Source organism: Perissodus microlepis, chromosome 18, assembly GCF_051167445.1.
Source record: "Perissodus microlepis isolate ML-2025 ecotype Zambia chromosome 18, ASM5116744v1, whole genome shotgun sequence".
NCBI classification, from domain to species: Eukaryota; Metazoa; Chordata; class Actinopteri; order Cichliformes; family Cichlidae; genus Perissodus; species Perissodus microlepis.
Window position 1 is genome coordinate 15,389,869 of NC_140478.1, and position 19,654 is coordinate 15,409,522.

Sequence of the window (19,654 nt, forward strand, 5' to 3'; positions counted from 1 at the left end):
GCAACAATAACTTGAAGTATTTAATTTCATTTTAGTAATTATTTAATGACTTCTATCTATCACATTATTGTGCAGGAATTTAGTTGGCTTCACATTTGACTGCAGAACACTTTGGTATACAGAGGAATTCATTGTTGACTCAACGCCTGCAAGGTGGCCCAGGTCTTGTGGCTGCAAAACAAGCCCAAATCATCACCCCTCCACCACTGTTCTTGACAGCTGGTATGAGGTGTTTGTGCTGATAGTTTGTGCTGTGTTTGGCTTTCTCCAAACTTGTCGCTGGGCAATGCCATGCTGTTTTTTTTAAATAGTAGAGGCTTTCTCCCTGGAACCCTTCCAAACAAGCTGTACTTATTTAGTCTTTTTCTAATTGTACTGTCATGAACTTTAACATTTAACATGCACACTGATGCCTGTAGACCCTTAGATGTAGTTCTCGGGTTTTTTGCAGTTTCTCTGAGCATTACACGGACTGACCTTTGGGTGAGTTTGCTGACGTCCACTCCTGGGAAGACTGGCAACTGTCTTGAATGTTTTCCCCTTGTAAACAATCGTTCCCACTGTTGAATGATGGATTTTAAATTGTTTGGAAATGACCTTATAAGCCTTCCCAGATCGATGGGCAGCAACAATTACTTCTTTCCTGCTTGAAATTGTGTTAACACACATCTGAATGCTCCAGACCAGCAAACTGCCAAGACTTCAGCTTTTATAGAGGTGCTCACACTCGCCGATGATCAATAAAACAAGTGCATTTGTTTAGCAGCATCTGGCTGATACTTATTCTGTTAGTGTACTTAGCAGTTAGGTACTTGGTTTTGGAGGACAATATAAACACTTGAGCTTTTCTCACATGAGCCCATACATCTGTGGCTTCATGAAGGCAAAGGTACGTGTATTGAGTTGTTGACTTGTCCCATTAAGCCAGAAGAGTGAGAACAGTGCAAGTATAGTTGGGCATTTTTGTGCGCTGTAAGTAGTGAATGATTGTCAGATACTGATTGTGTTTGAATCACAATATAAATGTTTCTGTCTACTGAAAAGAAACTGCAAAGGGTACTAATATTTTTTGTGAAATGATTCCCAACATACTTGGGAGTGTACACTGGATAGCGCTTTAGAAATACTTAAATATTGCAGCTCCTACCTGATGGCAAGTTCTTCTGTTTCTCCAGTTTCACACATATATAATTTGTTACTTAATGAGCTTAAGACATGGAGACACCGCACAACTGCACTAAGCTGTTACCTTCTGTACGTATATTATTATAAGCACTTTGGTGTATGTAAAAAGGGTAGCTTTACAGACTCTCATAGGATAACCCTCAAGTATGTGTTAAAATCATCCTGAGGGAGCTGGTTGTTTATTGTCTACACACAGAAACAGGACAAAGCACTCAGTGTGCTCTGAACAGTTCTTCCTGTGTGGCAACACTAGATAGCAGCTGTCACCTCTGACATCATCACCAGAGCCCATTGGCTCTTTTCAGGTGTCAGTGTGCCCCGCTGCACTCTGACACTCTGACAAGACAACTTAGGTAGATGGTTCGATCAACTGGGAGACCGGGCACTTTTTTCCTAGCTCAAGCTGAGCGATAACTGTGATGGAACACACCAACCATTAAAGAAAAACAGGACACAAGACTGTTGAAAATCTTACAATGTATATAATTGACACAAGATTTCAGGTACAACAGCAAATGAGACATTTTAGATATTTTTCAACCTCTTTCTGGCTTCCATGTTCACCACAAGAACAAACTCTCTGTCGATAACAATGAAACGAAAGTAAATCAAAACAGGAAAAATAAAAGTATTTTTGTCCTCATAAACTGGCACCCTTCAGATGTGCCTCCAAGTCTCAGCTCAGTGTGGAGTAAATCTGTTTCGTTTTTCTTCTCTCTTTTTTTTTAACGGCTGGATAATCAGCTTTGCATTATTGCCACCTACAGTGATGAACGAAGGCAGGATTGAGGCATACACACTGATTTGAGATCAGTGCCCTTGACAATCTGTTCTCCTTCCTCTCACACTCGGGGGCTTAATGTTTACACTGTTTCACCATACTCAGACAGGAGACATCTTGCCGGGCCATATCTACATACACACACACCCCCAATCGATAGTTGTTTCTGGAAGGTGTTGACTCACATATTGATCAACCATCTTGTGATGTCTTTGTGCAGACAATGCCATTTATTGGCCTCATAAAAGTGCAGGTTTTTATAAAAGGGGAGGGGAGCGTGGGGCTTTGAACAACAAATTAATGAGATCAAAAGGTCAAGAAGGAGTGGGCATGGGGAGGGGTTGTGCAAATTTCAGCTAATGACATTGTGAGGCTGTCATTGAAACTGGAGATGTGAGCCTAAAGTTGTAAATTGTCTTTGAACTGGAATGTCACCATCACAGTTGAAGTACTTCCTTTTATTATTACAGGGCTGCATGCGCACCTTCACATTCATATTCAGATCTTTTCTAGAGAGGACCTATGTGGCGTGCTTGCTAAACGGTACTTTTGAAGTTGTTGTTTTTCTCCTCACCACCAACATCTTGCATCATAGCATCTCTCTGTTTAAATCTTAAAACTGATCTCAAAGTATCAAAGGCAGTCACAGGCAGATTTCTTAACCAGGGACTAACAGAAAGACAGACAGACACACACGCACACACATATTCACACAGCAACAAATCGTTCATTAATAAAGCATATCAAAAAAGAAGTTACCATTAAAATAACCTGTCATGTCACACATAGGGCAACAACAACAACAACCCCTTTTCAGAGCAGTAACTAACCAAGTATATATCAGATGTACTTCTAAAACTCTGACAGCACCCCACGCTATCCTAAAGCATTTGGAGTATTATCAGCAGGGAGTGCATGTACTGTAAATGATTTTTCACAACATGAATTATATAGAGGATTGTCCCAATGCACAGGTGAAGTAATGACGTACTTTAAAAATCATGTCCACTTGACTCCTCTGCATCCTGTCTCGCTGTTCCATGAAATGAGATTCCATCAATACATATGATCATTTATTACAGTGAAAGTTTTGAAAATGCAATTTCTGAAAAACGAGTTGTATTAAGCTCCTGTTACTGTCAGTTTAATAGCACTCTGTCACACCGTGTTAGTGCAGTACATTTTAGTTAATCTCATTTCTGTGTCATCCGAACTACTGTCGATTCAAAGAGGCGCTATCGTCCATCCCTCTTCTGCGCTTTCAATCAAAGACAAGTACACGCACTCACACGCAAACGAAACACATACGCGGGCATCGTCCCATCATCCTGCACGCAGCACTCCTGAATGAGAACGCTGGCATTTCTTTGAACTAAATTGTGGTACATGTTTTCTCCCTAGCAAGCATCAAATCAGGGGGTGGGGGGTGGGGGGGGGGGGGGAGCCTAAAACTGTGTTCCCATAACATTCCCAGTAAGGTTGACACATAATGAAGCACTGTGTCATTGTCATATTGCCTTGCTACAACGCAGAAGCACGAGGAACGCTTTAAAGGTCATTATAACTGATGAGTGGGGAAAAGGGCAGAGGAGGTTAGGGTTGGCAAAAAATAGGCACCGATATAGAAATGTTTCAGATAATGAAAGGCGGACATGGATACTGACAGATGATGAAAAAATAAGCGGTAAGAGCACACAACGATCTTGCTTTTGTCAAATTTTGGGAACTAAAAGCATGTTTTTTTTTATTTTTTATTTCCCCCTTCTACAAAATGGCAAAGAAGCAATCAAAAATATAGACGTGCACGGTGTGGCTTTTACTGTTATATGGATCGCTGCGGCAATCGCTCATGAAAAAAAAAAAATCTATGATACTGAAATTATGATGCTAATCACAGGAACACTGGGCCATTGCGGGGAACCCACAAAATTTTATGCATATTATATTTTTGCTCTCCTGTGAATGTAAAAGGAATACTAAAAGAAGTGCAGCAGGACAGCGGAGCCTCTGCTTCTGTGTGCATTTCTGCTGTGCTACAAGACTCCAAGATCATTTCATTCAATCCTTTGTCACAGGGGTCATCTTAACGCGACACCTCCTTTCCACGTAGCACACTCTATAGCAAAAAGCTGCTTCCATCTGAGACCTGTCCCAGCCGAGCACGTGCTTTGCTTAGACCAGAATGTTGAGTTGATGCTACACTGCCAGCAGGTTCTGGAGAGAGGGAGGGAGGGAGACAATCTCGGTGGGGCCGGGGGAGGAGGGTGGGGTGGGGAGTGTAGGAATAAGTGGATGGATGGAGTAGAGGACAGACCGTGTTACTCCTACACCGGGCGATCGTGCCAGTGTGACTGTGATCACGGCTATTATTACAGATTACATGATGAAATGGCAAAAGTGCTGACGCTAAGTGCTCTCAACCTCACTGTGTGAGCGAGTGCATACAAGTAATGATACTGTGAGGCTTAATGCATTAAGAGGTTTGATGGGACATGCTGTCCAGATAATTCTCCTTTTAAAGTCAGCAGATATTTTTTTCTTTTTTCTATAAATATCTAAATGTGATTAAATCATTTTGGGACAAATATAATCATAAATAAACAATTCCCACGGTCACAAGTGGAATACAGACACGTAGTATCTGGGTGCCACTGCAAAAAGCTCGACTCTCCCTCTCCCTGTGGTGTCAACACCAACATACTGTTAGCAATATAGTCTCGCACACGCTTTAGGAGCAGATATAACCTCAGAGAAAACCAAACACCAAAAACAAAACATTAGAAGATGCAAAAAAAAAAAAAAAAAAAAAAAGACCAGCTCTAAAGGTGTCATAATATAGGAAGAATAAAAGATGAGAGCAGAACAAAAAAAACAAAAACGTTTATGAGTGCTCATATTTCCATTTTGCTCCAATCCAACACCAAAAGGAAGTCCATCCATGTGATTTATTGTTGTTGTTTCTTTAGATTTCTTTAGTTTTGGCAAGCTAACTAACCCCCAACTTCTCCTCCCTCCCCTTTTAAACTCTCTCCAACCCCCGGTGCCCCAAACTCAGTCCCAGTTGGCAGATTCCACCTCGTCAATTATCGCCGGAGCAGCAAAATGAGCAGTGTAAGCAGGTAAATGCTGATGGAGGGAAGGTTCTGCATGGCTGAGCCTTTCACCCTCTCGTTTTCTGGAGGGTAGGGAATGGCCACAGGTCGGTCAGTGATGGGGAGAACAAGGCGTGTACCCCGGGAACACATGTCATCCGCGCACCCGCTTCCTGAGCCGCTGGCGTCATCACCTATAGACACAGGGCACGTACATGAGCTCACTCTTCCAACAGGAATAAAGCTGTCACTAACCCTATTAACCATACAGTGCACATAAAGTGTTTGTTTAACTGCCAGTAAAAATTTGGCATTGACTGTTCAAGGGCAAAGAGAATACGGCTATGAGTCAACATTGTCATGAGTTACTTAAATTACGTGGTATGAAAAATGAAACCAGATATTCAAAAAAGGCATTCCTGATTTTCACAGGTTTAGTTGGAAAACATGTTTTTGATTAATCGTCAATGGACAAAAATGCCCTAAAAAAGCTTTCAGCATAGTGTAGTTGTTGTAGGGGAAACTAGACACCTGAAGCTCATGTACAGGAAATGTAAGTTGTAACAGGATATTTTATGCAATCATGGGTATTTTCAGTCTAAACCAAGTGAGTAGCATAAAAGAGTTAAAAAATCTACACAGGAAGCATAGTAGGAGTAGAAGGCAGAACAGACAGGGTGAGTTGCAGGTGAGGTGTGTCTATTTCTTTATTTTTTATTCTTTAATTTGAGAGAAGTTACAATAATGTAATCATGAGTAGGTCATCTGATTTGAGGTTTCTTGTGGGCTGAGAGGATAAAAATTACTCACTGGTGTCCTGAAATTCCACATCCTGGCCATTTAGAGCATTCTTCAGGCGGTGAGTCATGATCTTCAGCTGCATTATTTGTTGGCGTATTGTCATGTCTGGTTTGGTGATGTCAATTTCCACTTCAGGGTTGTTGATCTGACTGGCTAAGCCGTCATTCATTAACTCAGGAAGGTACCTGTGAACAGTTAACAGCCAGCGTGCTCAGCACCAGGTGGAAGTGTGCACAATCAAGCAATTCATTTTCTGGATTTTCCAGGATTCTGGAGAGTTGCTTTCTTTAAAGATGTCATCATTAGCTTAGCAGGCTCAAGATGAGTGTAATGCAATTAGCTCTTGTGACAAAATGTTTCAAAACAAGAAGAAAGCCATACTTTAAGCTAATACAACAGGACCACAGAGCGACTGGCATACAAAAACACTGTGCATATAGCACCATGAAAAAGTATTCACTCCCTCCCTGATTTCTTAATTTTTTTGGATCTTTGTCACACTTACATGTTTCAGATTATCAAACAATTTTCAATATTAGACAGAGATAACCCAAGAAAATAAAAATGCAGTTTTTAACTGATGGTTTTGTTCAAAAAAGGGAAAGAAGCTTTGGGGAAATTTTGGCCTCCTCTCCTTTGCAAAATGATCTCAATTGAGCCACATTGGAGGGTTTTGAGAATGAATGGCCTGTTTAAGGTCATGCCAAAGCATCATAATCAGATTCTGTTTGAGCTTCAGGGTATGAACTGATGGCCAAACATTCTCCATCAGGACTTTCTGGTAGAGAGCAGAATTCATGGTTCCATCAGTTATGGCATGTCATCCAGGTCCTGAAGCAGCAAATCAAGATCTTTTTTGGTAAATGTGAATGTTAACAGTGGTTTTCTCCTTGGAAATCTCCCATGGCTGCCATTTCTGCCCAGTCTCTTTTTTATTGTTGAATCATGAACTCTGACCTTAACTGAGGCAAGTGAGGTCTGCAGGTCTTTAGATGCTGTTCTTCTGTGACCTCCTGGATGAATCATTTTTTAGACCTTTAGGCCTGCTTCACTTTGTCAGACAGATTCTGTATAAGTAATTTCTTGATTCAGCAGGTCTGACAGTGGTTAGTGAAATTGAACTCAGTTTTCCAGGGAATGTGGTAATGGTAGTTTTGGATAGCATTTTTAATTTTATTCAGTATTAAAATTTGTTTGATGATCTGAAACATGTAAGTGTAAAAATATGCAAAAAAAACAACAACAAAAAATCAGGAAGGAATAAGGAAAACTTTTTCACAACACTGGAATTCGGTGTTGAAGTAATAATTTCTTCATGGGTTCATATTCCCTACCTGGCACGGTTGTTGCCATTCCAACACTTGTCTTCGGACCCTAATCCAGTGGCCACTCTGTCACTGCAGATGAGATTTGGGAGAGAAGTCCAGTATGGCCTATTGTCCCCCAGTATTATTCTTACATCAGACACCTGAGGCAAAGTTGTTGAGAGCACATTCATGAGCATTTATACTTTTTCCCCCCCAAAGTCACAGTATGTTGTCACACACCAACAATATGAAACACTCTGGGTCCCTCAATAACCAACTGCAGTGTTCAGTCATCTGACGCATTTATCCATCCAAGCATCTAGTCACTTTATAGTTATCTGTGCGTAGGTGAAATTGAACAGCAAAAGTGGTTCAATTGGCCTTGATGAGCAATGACTCTTCCTTTATAAAACATCACTATGAATGGGACAGATTAGGCCATCAGAGAGCAATAACAAGGTGCCAATTCAGTTGGGTACATACTAACCAATTTTTCGATTTTGTTAGAGCTGGCTTCCAACCTGTCCTCCACTGTAAACGTCCCTCGCTTCATGATTTCATCATCTGTGCTGGTGGTTCCTGCTTCCTTGGGTTTGCCACATGTCTGGAAAAGCTGGGGAGGAAAAGGCAAATCGAAATGTTGAATGAGAAGATAAATGGCATAGGAGCCGTTAATAAATGGCTGAAACAGTCCTAACAAAAAGAGGGTTTCTATTCTGTGTGTGTGTGTGTGTCTTTTTTTAATCTAATATTAAAAAAAATAAAAATAGTAAAACTAAACCAAGAATAATAACTTGTTTTGTTTATGTGCATAACCTCGTGAGTCAATGACAGCATCACTTTAGCAGAATGATTCACAACTCGGAAAGTATTACTCGTCCCTAAGGGCTTTGGATTTTATAAATGCTGCTCAGGGAATACAGTAAAAACTGCAGTCAATCTGTCATCCAGTCTGGCCTGCTTAGAGGAGCCTCAAGACTTTGAACCTTCACACACACTGTAACTATTAAAAAGAAAATCCTATCTTGAGCTGCTATTAATTTTATTATGACTCACACAACATCAAAAATTAATTGATAAAGTCCTTGTTTTGGGGTTTGAGTAAGCAGCTTAACAGTTTGGCTTCGACTCAGTTACAGAGCAGTGGCATATATTTCCATATAGGCTACACAGTGTAATATCTGCATTTGGCATAGTTCGTCAGGAAAGCTTGTAACACAACATATGGCTTTTGACATCAGTCGATTATGTATGATAGGAGATAATCTATCCAACACTATAACTCTGCGCGCCATATTACATGAAGATCAGAGGCTGAAGCTGTGTGTGATTACATACAGGACCAGGTCAGCGGCAGACCGCCAGTCCACTGCTAACCTCAAGGGAGCCAGCCTCTTAAACAGCTAACCAGCACAGAGGAAGCTTTGTCTTTCCTCTCACCATCCACGCCGTTTCCCACCTTTACCAAACTGATCAGTCAGTTTTTCAGTGCTGCCAGCTGTTTTTAAGGCTCATATAAAACTGTTACCCAAGCACCATTAAAAAGTTAAGAAATTGCTTGGCCTGAAGGCTCTGTCATGACTCACATGCCTTCATTTGAAATCAAATATGTGGAGCATGATAACAGCATTAATGTAGTGGGAGGAAATGTGTTAACTGCATATACAAAGCAGGGGAATGAAGTCACATAGTGACCCAGCATGTGAACTCAAGTCCAAATGTTCTTTTGGAGTGAACCAATTTCTATTAGTTTGTGTTTTTTTAAGAGATTTCAGATTCTTTTGATTGCTAACGACTATTTTTACGGCATTACCAAGTGCTAAGGATCTTTAAAAAGCCAAACGTCAGCTACCAGTGTTTCTTCACTGACTTTCACCCATATAAAAAAAGCAAACAATGCTTCAATTCACATCTATGTTTCCAAAAGTTTTCCAAATTAGTAATTACATTGTTAGCAGAAACTAGAAATAAGTAGGACCACCTGAAAGTTAGCTCAAGTGTTCATTTCAGTTGTCGATGATGGTTTTAAGATTGTGGCTCAGCTCACAGTATCGTTTGATGTCTTTTTGAGGTGCACAGTAAATGCTGATCACATCGTTTCGACCTGTATGCGTGTACCAGTGTGTGTTCTGACCTTGCTGTTGATGCTGGCTATATTCTCCATCATGGTATTCATAGCTTCTGATATGTAACTGGGAAGGGAGAGGATCACACTTTCCACACCAGCAGGGTCATCTAAACGGTCAGCCACCTGGATCATTGTATCTAAAGAGCCATGAGGCACAGTTAGTGTGAAGAAAGTGCAAAGTGTTTCATATGTAGGGCCTCAGTGTGTTGATAGCGTGACTCCCCTTTATTAGAATCAGGTGTGGGTTGAACGTTTGAGCTGAGCATATGGTTAAACTGGATTCATATGAGGGAGTGTGTGTGCGCCCCACCTGCTAGGTGCCTCCACTCTGTGTCGAGGTCAGCCTGGTTGGCCAGACAGCCCTTCATGACGTTGGTGCAGTAGTTCAGACAAGGTCTAGCAGACGGCATCCCACGGCAGTGGGGACAGTAAGTCATCTTCATTATGGCTCGCATGCACTCCTGGCTCATTGGCACCTGGGTAAGACAGAGATATAAATAAACATGCACCACTTTGATTAAGAAAAAATCAAGTCAAATACTGTTTGGTTAAGCTTACATGAGAGACAAAACTTTGCACATTTGACTATTTAAACTGTTAAACTGCTTTTGTACAGAAGACATGAATATGGATTTGAAGAAAAATGATCTGTTTTAATAAGATGTGAAAATGTACATTTTGTTTTAGCTACACAATGACAGTGGCAACAGTAGGAGGTCACCTCCCATGATGACCTTTTTTTTTAGTTTGCACCAGGATCTCTTTCATCACAGTTTCCTTGGAAACTACTTAGCAAGAATTTGCTTTTTGTTTCGAATGCGATGAAAAGGTCCTGACATTCATACAAGTATTTTCAGTCTCTCACTCTATCCTTCCTGTCTCTTGCACTCTTCCCTCTATCCCACAAGGCTGTTCCCCCAGGAAAAGGCCTTCGTGCGTGAAAAGTGAAACTGGGTTAATACCAGTAAGCTCTGTTCACAAGAGAGTACAGCTATGCATACAAAACCTAAGGAAGTGTTGGGTGTGTGTCTGTGTGTGAGAAAGAGAGAGAGAGAGAGAAAGAGAGCAACGGAACGAGTCCAGCTACGCATACAAAGCTTCTCTAAGCTGACATCTGGGCCAGCCTAATGCTTTTCCGGGAAACTGCAGTTCCAACAGCAAAGTCATAGTTAAAACCAGCTTTTAACAAATATACAGTGAAAATAGGACAACAATAGGGTTCAGGTGTGAAAATAATTCAGATATTTTTCTACAGATGCTTGTTGATATCAGGGGAAATGAAACTGTTCTTATTCATGCTAGCACTGATTTCTGAAGTCCATAGCACTGTTTCCTAAAAACAGCTTCTGAGCAACATTTATGGGTGTGTATTTTAGTACTATAAGTAGCCAGTAGCTACCTTAATGATAATATCAAGAAAGATCATTGAAATTTAATCAAAGATTTGACTTGCAAAACTTTATTTTGACACTTTATCAACTCTACATAAAATCTTAAACCACATTAAAAATAAAACATTCAAGCACTGTAAATTAGTTAACACTTGTGTGTAAAAAGGGATCAATAGAATTTGGTAATTAGTCTCAGTTACACACGGACAGCAAAGAAGTGACACAGAAAAAAAATAACCGTGTTCCCAGGCCTAATCTCAAGTCATTTGAGACATGAGTCAGATCCTTGTCCCTGCCCTCCTTTATTCCCTTCCTCCCATCCGTACTCTAGTTCTTGTTAACCAGAGATGAGTCAGAAAATTGCTTTTTTTGGTGAAAGAGAAGAATGGAGTGTGCAGCGAGGACTGGGGAGAATAACTGAAAATGAGAGATACAGATGTTAAAATGCTATTAGATTAACTGAGGGGAATTTAAAAAATAACAACAAAAAAACAAAAACTGGGAGATGTTAATGAAATACTCCTGAAAAGAGATTAATCGAGTGTTTCCTACATCATCCATGCGGTGTCAATACTGGGAATCACTGGCACTGCACAAGAGATGTGAAATGTGCAGTTCTGCTGTGTTGCTTGTTAGAGGTTAATGTTGACAACTTCCTAAGGCTGGCAGCCTGGAAACTGTGGCACACCTGGTTCTAGGAAAGTAAAAGCTTTCAAATTATAAGTAGTAATACAACCCATATCTTATTCCTACTGGAGTGCAGAAACCCATCTCAGTTTGATAAAGTTCGGCATATATTCCTTGATATTTTTCGCACATGCGGATCCTCAATGTCTCTTTCATACTCTAAGTCGTCCTCGCTTCACCCTCACTGCATGCTTCCCATACCTGTTTGTACATTCCCCACAGCAAATGTCCATGAAGACACACCGTCTTTCTTTCTGTTTGTCTCTCCTCTGTAATTAGTAAGGATATGTGGACAGCCTCTCCTCCCTTGTGTTACAGAACAAGCTGATCCCGACTCCTTGCCTCCAGAGTGAGCAATTCGCGTGGCCTACTTCCTACTCTCCCCTTACCCGAGGGAATAAAACAGTCTGGAAAAAAAAGTTAAGGACACACGTAACAACTGGTGCAGCCCAAAGCGAAGCAAGGGAGGTATTAATACTCAACCAGAAAGCCAGACAGACCTTCCTGCTGACACCTTTTTTTTCTGTCTTATAAAAGCATCTCTAAAATTATCACTCTCTCTCTCTCTCTGCTTTACTCTATTCACAGCATCCTTTAAGGATACTCTTTCATCACCTGCCACCACAGCTAAGGCTTATCGGGAATTCATTTCATCTTTCTTATGAAAACAAACTTCTGTGGAGGACTACAAGGATTGGAGGCACACACATACACAGAGGGAATTTTGTCTTATCCTGCCTTAATACCTCCTCCAGCAGCATACAGTAAACACCTTCAGTTACTGACCTCTTTGCAAGTTACAGTGCACTTTTTTTTTTTCTAAAAAGAGAGGCTGTCTCATTAATGCACATGCATTAATCTACTGCTAATAGAATTTCATTGGAATGGAGGGGAAATTAATTTATATACAAGATACAGCCACAGACAGAGAACACAGCAGGGTGTGGTTGTGGGAAACAAACAGAAACTACTATTCACAATTTACAAGGAGAAGAGCTGCAGAATTTAAAGACAACACACACACAAAAAAAATGAGAGAGTAGGAAGATAAGGATACGAGAGGAAGCTGGATTTTGTCAAAGCTTTTCTATATCTGCCCCCCCCCCCACACACACACACACACACACACACACTTTTCTCACTGTTTAATTTGTTCCTATCAAGCACAGTGCTGTTCCAATCTGCATAAGTACAGCACAATTGTGACTGTGTGCTGGGAGGACAGCGACACAGACAAACGCACAAATTATATATGTGAAGTTGAACAGTTGGCTGATGTCTGCACCTCGTCCAGTCGAATCCTATCAGAGAGGCCTTGACTCAGAAGAAACTTGGCCTTGCGTGTTTTTGAAACACGCCAAAAATTCTCTTTTAAAACTAGACTGACCAAGTGTGCCCATCGTGACTATTCTTGCACTATAGAGTGCTCTACTCTAAATAGGACAGAAGGCACTCCATGACCTCATTCAGAACGCAGCAGCTCCAATACCCTGGCATTAGCGCTGAAATGACATTCTGTAATTTTGTTAAAAGCTGCGCTAATTATTTACTCGTTTTCCTCCAGCCACCCTCGTTCAGTGAACTCATCACTCACTGCTCTTCAGCACTGGCAAAGTGGTTGAGGATCATGCCTTAAAAAAGGGAGAAATGTGTGCGCACATTTTTAGTACCTTTCAGCGCTGGGGTTCAGTCTGTATATGAATATGTTTGTCTAAAAAAGATGCTCATTAAAATAGCATTGATGGATCATGAATAGCAACTGCAACATTCCCCACATGTATTCTGTTGCTTACTCCTCCGCTTACTTGCAAAAACGTAAAAAAAAATTTCTGCATGTGGTCAGTTAGTTCAAGAACCCCGGGTCTTTGTACGTCTGACACCGCCCACAAACTGATCGCATACATTAAAGTGACAGGAAAGAGCATCACATATATTTGTTTCCTTTGCATCCAGATGTGTCGGACAGTAGTTCTCGCCCTTTACCCTTTCGTGGTCAGTCACAGCACAAACTTATCAAGGAAATACCTGTAATATTCATACTTTTTTACAGCATCTGTTTCCTCAAAGCATTTTTCACTGAACCTCATCTCTCTCCACTCTGCTTGCCCACTGTCTGACAGCAGATATTTTTCACAGGGGCATCAATACCAGCCACCTCCCTGAAATTATTTCTCAGTCTCGCTCTCATCTTAACCTTACTCTTGCCTTTTACAAAGAGGGGATCATTTCTCTTGGGGGAAATTAACCTGCCTCACAGCCTAGGGAGACATTTTTCAGCGTGGAGAGGGAATTAACTGTAGTTGCAGGGGCAAGCTGAGCCCGAGACCATGCTTCGCAGAGTGTCTTGCTTCTGCTAACGCTGATCTCAGGGGAAAAAAATCAAAACTGAACCCTGTGGAAAAGTATTTTTAATTTTTCTTCTGTTTATTTACACACACACACCCCCGCCCCCTTTTTTTTCAATTACATAACTCTGTCATTATACAGTGAATGTGACTCAGGCAGATCTGAAACATGCTCAATCAGTTTCTGGATCTCGCAGTAATGTTGTTCGGGTGTCACTGAATGCTACTCGTTATTTAGCAGAAACATTAGTAGAGCTGCTGATGTTTGTTTGTTGCCAGCAGCATTTTTTTTTGCCTTACATCAATACCTACAGCGCTGTACCGCACAGAAATAATAAAGGCTTCTGAAAATCTGTCGTGATGTTCATGTTTCCGCACAAGGGGCAGCGGTTTTAACTTCATTAACATTATATCAGCCAGGCCTCTGACACAGCTGACAGGTCAGCTTCTCTGGATGGATCCTGAGCTCCACCAGAGCTGTCGGTACATTTTTATTAAGATGCCTGTTATTATGTACAAAACTAGATTTCGCTGTTTAAATTATGCATTGGGCCTGGAACTGCAGAGGTGAGGGCAGGAAAACAGAGCTGCTGCTCAGTCTAAAGGATCGTGCAAGATGAGAAGAAATAGTTTTACCTGGGATACTCTGCGTACGGCTTCGCCCGCAGTCACCAGGCCCTGAACAAACGAACGTGCAGCCACAAGCGTGCGCGTGACTTTCATCTTCATTTGACGGGGTGTGTCTCCAAAAGGCCGCAGTGTGTCTATCTGCTTAGACACACACTCCAGGTAGTCCTCACCTGTAATCAGCAAACACATCAAACTAAATCTTCAAGTAGAAAATCTCACCACTTCTCAAGGTTTTGGGTTAACCCCTGAAGGCTGAAGCTAAAGTTATTTAAAAGTAAATAATAAATCATTTATTTTATTTTTTACTCAAAAAAATCTTACACATGCATCAGACCTTTTAGCAGTTTCTTTAGACCTGATGTGTTACATGTGTTGCTTTTGATATCTTTCAGCCTGCTTCACCTTATTAGACACGTTGTACTTAAGTGATTTCTTGATTCAACAGGTCTGACAGTAAGCAGGTCATCGGTATGGCTTACTGAACAAAAGATTAATAAACCATGCATCGACCAGTTTCCGATACGGTTAACAGAACATGAAATAATCCCAAGCCAAATAAAATAACTTATTTTTTTGGTTTTTTACTGTAACAGAGAGCCAGCGATAAGCTTTTAGCTGTTATGTGCGTCCAACAAATGAACTAAATGTACCTATGACATATTGCCCGTTTGCCTGGAAAAAGAGCTTCTCCAGGAGCTTGATCCAGAAGTCATTAAGCGTTTCTTCCAGGTTGATGTTGGCTCCTCGGTAGTACTTCTTCAATTCTGTGTATAACTCGGAGAAAACATCCGAATTCTTGTTGTATAGAGAGCCCCAAGTTGAAGTGAAAGTCTCTTGTAGGTTCAATTCAGAGCGGTTCAGCAAATCTAGAAAGTGACCTGAAAACAACAAAAATTTAAACAGCTGTTATAATGTGAAATATTTGTATTCTCGTGTTTTATTACTTTGCAATGTTCTGCTCCATGTAGACCTTAATGTCACCGTTTCAAAATAAGTCAGAACCATCAATACAAGATGCGTCAATACAGTACTCTTTTGCAAAAAAAGTCACTTATTCCAACACAAAATTCCAGTTATTTTTTAAATGCTTTGTGCTGCATGCCAACAGCCTCACACTGTCAATGAACCTTAAGCTAAAATATGTGAGAATGCCTCTCTAGGGCATGTCAGGGAACTGACAGTGCTTGGGGGTTTGGTTATATACTGCTCCAAGTGAGGATTTACAGATATGGTTAATGGGCACATGCACACATTCAAGCGCACAAGCAGATAAACAGAAAGAGTCAACTAGGCAGGATGTCACACTTGGAGAAAATCATACAAATTCATACCCAACACTAATGCTGTATTGTTTCACAATACAATCTAATACAGCTTCACCAATAATTACAGACTAAACATTGCAAAAACTCGTAGTAGTATAGACGTACACAATGTTAAGCTTAGGATTGATTTAATGTAAAGCTTTTAGACAGCAATAGACAGGAGTAAACAAGAGTATCAGATGAGACAGGTGTAACGGGTAGCTCATTGCTGTCCTTGGGCTTGTGTTGAGAGGTGTGCACATTTTCAGTTTGCTTTCATAAATCCCACATTTTCTGTGGCCAGTGGCATAAACAAGTTTACATCCATTTTATGTATGAACTTAGAAATTCAGCCGTTTCTGCAAGATTATGACAACAGAAAGTTCAACACGACAACAGTGTGCCTTAACCATCCATCCATTCCAGCCAACATTCGCATTTCTTTGTTGACTTTAGTTACAAATAGGGTTGGCACCTTAGTGAATTTGAGTGTGTGTGCATCCTTGTGGATATGGTAAGTGTCTGTGTGCTAGGGAGATGGAGACTGTAGTCTGCAGCAGTATTTACTTTGCATTATAGGTGTCTTATCTTTGGCAACAACCACCCACAGTCGAGAGGCACTGCAAAAAAGGGGGATGCTGCAGCCCCCACATGGGACCCCTTTCCTGGGGTTAGCTTAGTCCCCTGATGCAGTTATTTAAAAAAACAAAAAACAAAAAAAGCAACATCACAGCACTCACAAACATCCATCTCCCACACTGTCTTGCATATTTAAAGAAAATACAAACACACCTTGCCTTGTAGGAAAAACCGTTCCGAGTGATAAGGTAGCAAAGCTATAACACCCACATGAGCAGAGCCAATCGCGGCACAGTAAAACAATCACAGCACTTGGTGTTACATAACATGTTAATATGCTAAGTCCATCCTGACCCATCTGTGTAGCATTATCTAAGCTCTGGCCTTGTTGGATACTGTATCTCTGTTCTGCCTTCCCAGTCATTAATAAACCCTAGCTGACTTTGCTCCATAGCTGCTGGTCTTTGCTGCTTTCTGGTAAAAGAAATAAAAGTGTGAGAGATTTGCTCATTTTTAAACCCTTTTTTTGTCTTTCATTCTTCTCGCAAACACTCTGAGGCTTATACTTTTCCAGTTTTGATTTTCCTATTTTGGGTGGTGGTTTAATCTTGGGAACGTGCCGGGATATTTTTCTGTTTAAATCAAGCTGATTTTCTACTTTGTTTTGGTTTCTAAAATGCCATTCCCTGACGCAATAGAGGCATTATCACATTCTTGTTCTCTGCCACATTTAATTGCCTCCTGGCAATGAAAGACAGAGTAAAATGTGGTTTTGGACTGCACGTTTTGAAGCTTCAACATTAGTGTTTTTGGTCTCTGCCATTTTTTTTTCCAAGCCAGAAATTACCTCATGTGGATGTAAGGATCTAACGCTAACTCATCAGCTAGTCCCAGAGGCACTACAGTTTTCGCCACATCTGCCTTGGCTTCTTTTTTAAGCTCCAGAAGTTGCCCCTTGCTTCAAACCCAGAATAATGGCAGGTCAGATTATTTATAGTATACTTCATGCTCAAACCCTGATGATGATTTCTTAAAACTGGCAGAAAGCAAGCAAGTCAAGTAATTATCTAATTTGAGGGCTTACTCCCTGATGACAACAATGGTAGGCCAGGTTAAACTTTGTAATATATAATACTTAAGATAAATGGGGGGTTGAGTAAAACACTGTGATGATTAAAGGCTAAAAAGGTTGGTGCAAACTGCTTCAGCAAGTTACAGAAGACATTGCTAGCGAACTTCTAATTATAACTACAGACTTCATAGCACAGAGAAAATGTCAACACATCGAATGCCATCTTTGTGATGCAAATCACTTCTTATATTGTAATGTTTGGCGAGATAAATGCTTCTGAAATGTAGCAGCTGTATATCCAGTATTTATTACACAGCAGCTGCATGACACATCGCTCCCCAGTTCCCCAGCCTTCTGTCACTCAAACTATCTGCAAACACAGCACTGGACCAGACTCCACATACCAGCAGAGCTACATGCATGATAGGAGAACTCACATTCTTATATATATATAAATCGAATCAGCACACAGAGAAAGCAACTTCCAAGTGACAGCGCATTCATATGTACACAGTGAAGGATCACAGCCCCCGCACGAACACACACACATAATCCAGAATACACAGCAGCAGTCAGACAGACAGAAGGGAAGCTGCTCTGACAGGTGCAGATTTACTTTTAATCTCTATTAGAAATTATTCCTGCTGTGTACTGTCAGCCACACTGTAAATAAGTCTGGCTAAATGAAATGGGTTTCAGCAGAATAGCAAAGGATGTTGTTCAGCTGCTGAGGAGAAGTTGTTTTCGCCATTCAATGCACAATCTGCATTTCTGTTTACAGTTTTTTGCTTGGGGCATGTTTTAAGTGCTCACACGTGGAGGGCAGATCTCGGTAAATGGTACAGTGTTGTACAGTTCTCCTCTGCCCTTTAACTCAAGTGAGTAATAGCCATCATTAGTATGACACAAACCCTCTGTGCATGTGTGTTTGCACGCTCGCTCGCTTGGGCTATTGTGTGTGAAAATGACCTTTCTCATTCTTCATCAGTTTGCATCTCCATGACATAGGGAGTCATATGACTTCCCTCTCTATATACGCCCTTTCTTTTACGCTCACCCACAATCCTCCGCCATCCCTCAAAGCTTAACCTCTACGCTTTCTCCCCCGGTGTCTGCTCTCTGGGGGAAAGATTGATGGGAAAGGATGCTTAATTGCCTATATCCCAGCACACCGGGTGTGGAGGGGACAGACTGGACGAATAACAGCAGAAACAGCTGCACGGTATTAGATGTGTTTACAGTAAAGCTATACATATATGGTGAATGCTCATGTTAAAAATGGACAAAGACTCAAATAATGAGTTCAGCAAATTTACAAGTAATCCCTATAAGCCAGAAGCCTTCAGACCGCTTTAAACACCAAGTTTCTGACAGTGTTTGGCGTACGATGTGTATGATATCCTTAATGCAGTCTTCTCAGGCACACAGCTCTGTCTGTGAGAACACAGCAGCCCTATTTGCAAGAGGCAGCCAGTCAGAAGAAATATCCTAATCTATTTAAAAAATAACTGTTGCTGTCAAGACTTACACATTTATCGGGCAAGAAATAAACATTTATCTGCTGGGAACCTAACAAGCCAACCTGGTATATAAACTCAAACTCTAATTTGATTGACAGGTCAATACATACATGAAAAGGAGTTTCTCAGCCTCAGGAAACTGTCTGTGTACATAACTATAAGCAATACATAATACTTCATGGCCAACAGAGTGGGTCTAGCCACAAATACACCACGTGGTGCACATCAAGTTTAACAACAACCATATTACAGCTCAAAAACCTCAAGTATGAAGCTCATACTTACTACTGATTGTGGCGTTTCGCGACTTGATGTCATGATAATATTGTGTCTGCTGCAAACACCAAGCACACTTAATGCATTTCTTCATAATTAACAGCTATAACTTTCTTTAATGTGACAGCAGATCAAGAAAATCGCTAACATCACCAAAGCGACACTCTACACCCGTCACATTCTTGCTTTTGTTCTTTCATCTCTCTAACTCTCTAACACGCACGCGCGAGCTAAGCGAAGCATGCGTGTCTTAATGACTTTCTTCCTGCGCTGAGTGGGAAGTTAATGATTTCATTTGTAATCACTCTGAGCTTCACATCTAGGCCACCTTGACATGTCAGAAGCTTATTTTAAGTCTATTCCTACTTTCTCTTATTTGGATGCTTTGAAACCTCATTAAATTACATACACGCGTGCGCACACACACACGCTTTAACACCTCGTATGTCTGCGCTCAGTTATTCTACAGCCCCCTGTATTCTTTCATGATTTAATACAGTCCTTTAAACCAGACAAGTAGCCTCACCTTCCATGTGCCCTCTTCACGTGACCGTCT

At 40.9% G+C, this 19,654-nt stretch overlaps 1 protein-coding gene across 1 annotated transcript in view; it reads right to left on the reverse strand.

Annotated features, from left to right (window-relative positions):
- Positions 1 to 1,647: 1,647 nt before the first annotated feature.
- Positions 1,648 to 19,654, reverse strand: part of gpc1b (glypican 1b) — a 61,955-nt gene continuing 43,948 nt past the window's right edge. Inside the window, exons 3-10 of the mRNA XM_084911332.1 lie at positions 14,998 to 15,225; positions 14,354 to 14,517; positions 9,605 to 9,770; positions 9,301 to 9,431; positions 7,654 to 7,779; positions 7,194 to 7,327; positions 5,869 to 6,044; positions 1,648 to 5,252 (exon numbers count right to left, since the gene is read on the reverse strand). Of these exons, the coding sequence (XP_084767458.1) occupies positions 5,050 to 5,252; positions 5,869 to 6,044; positions 7,194 to 7,327; positions 7,654 to 7,779; positions 9,301 to 9,431; positions 9,605 to 9,770; positions 14,354 to 14,517; positions 14,998 to 15,225 (1,328 nt within the window). The 3' untranslated portion in view covers positions 1,648 to 5,049. The remainder of the gene's footprint in view (positions 5,253 to 5,868; positions 6,045 to 7,193; positions 7,328 to 7,653; positions 7,780 to 9,300; positions 9,432 to 9,604; positions 9,771 to 14,353; positions 14,518 to 14,997; positions 15,226 to 19,654) is intronic.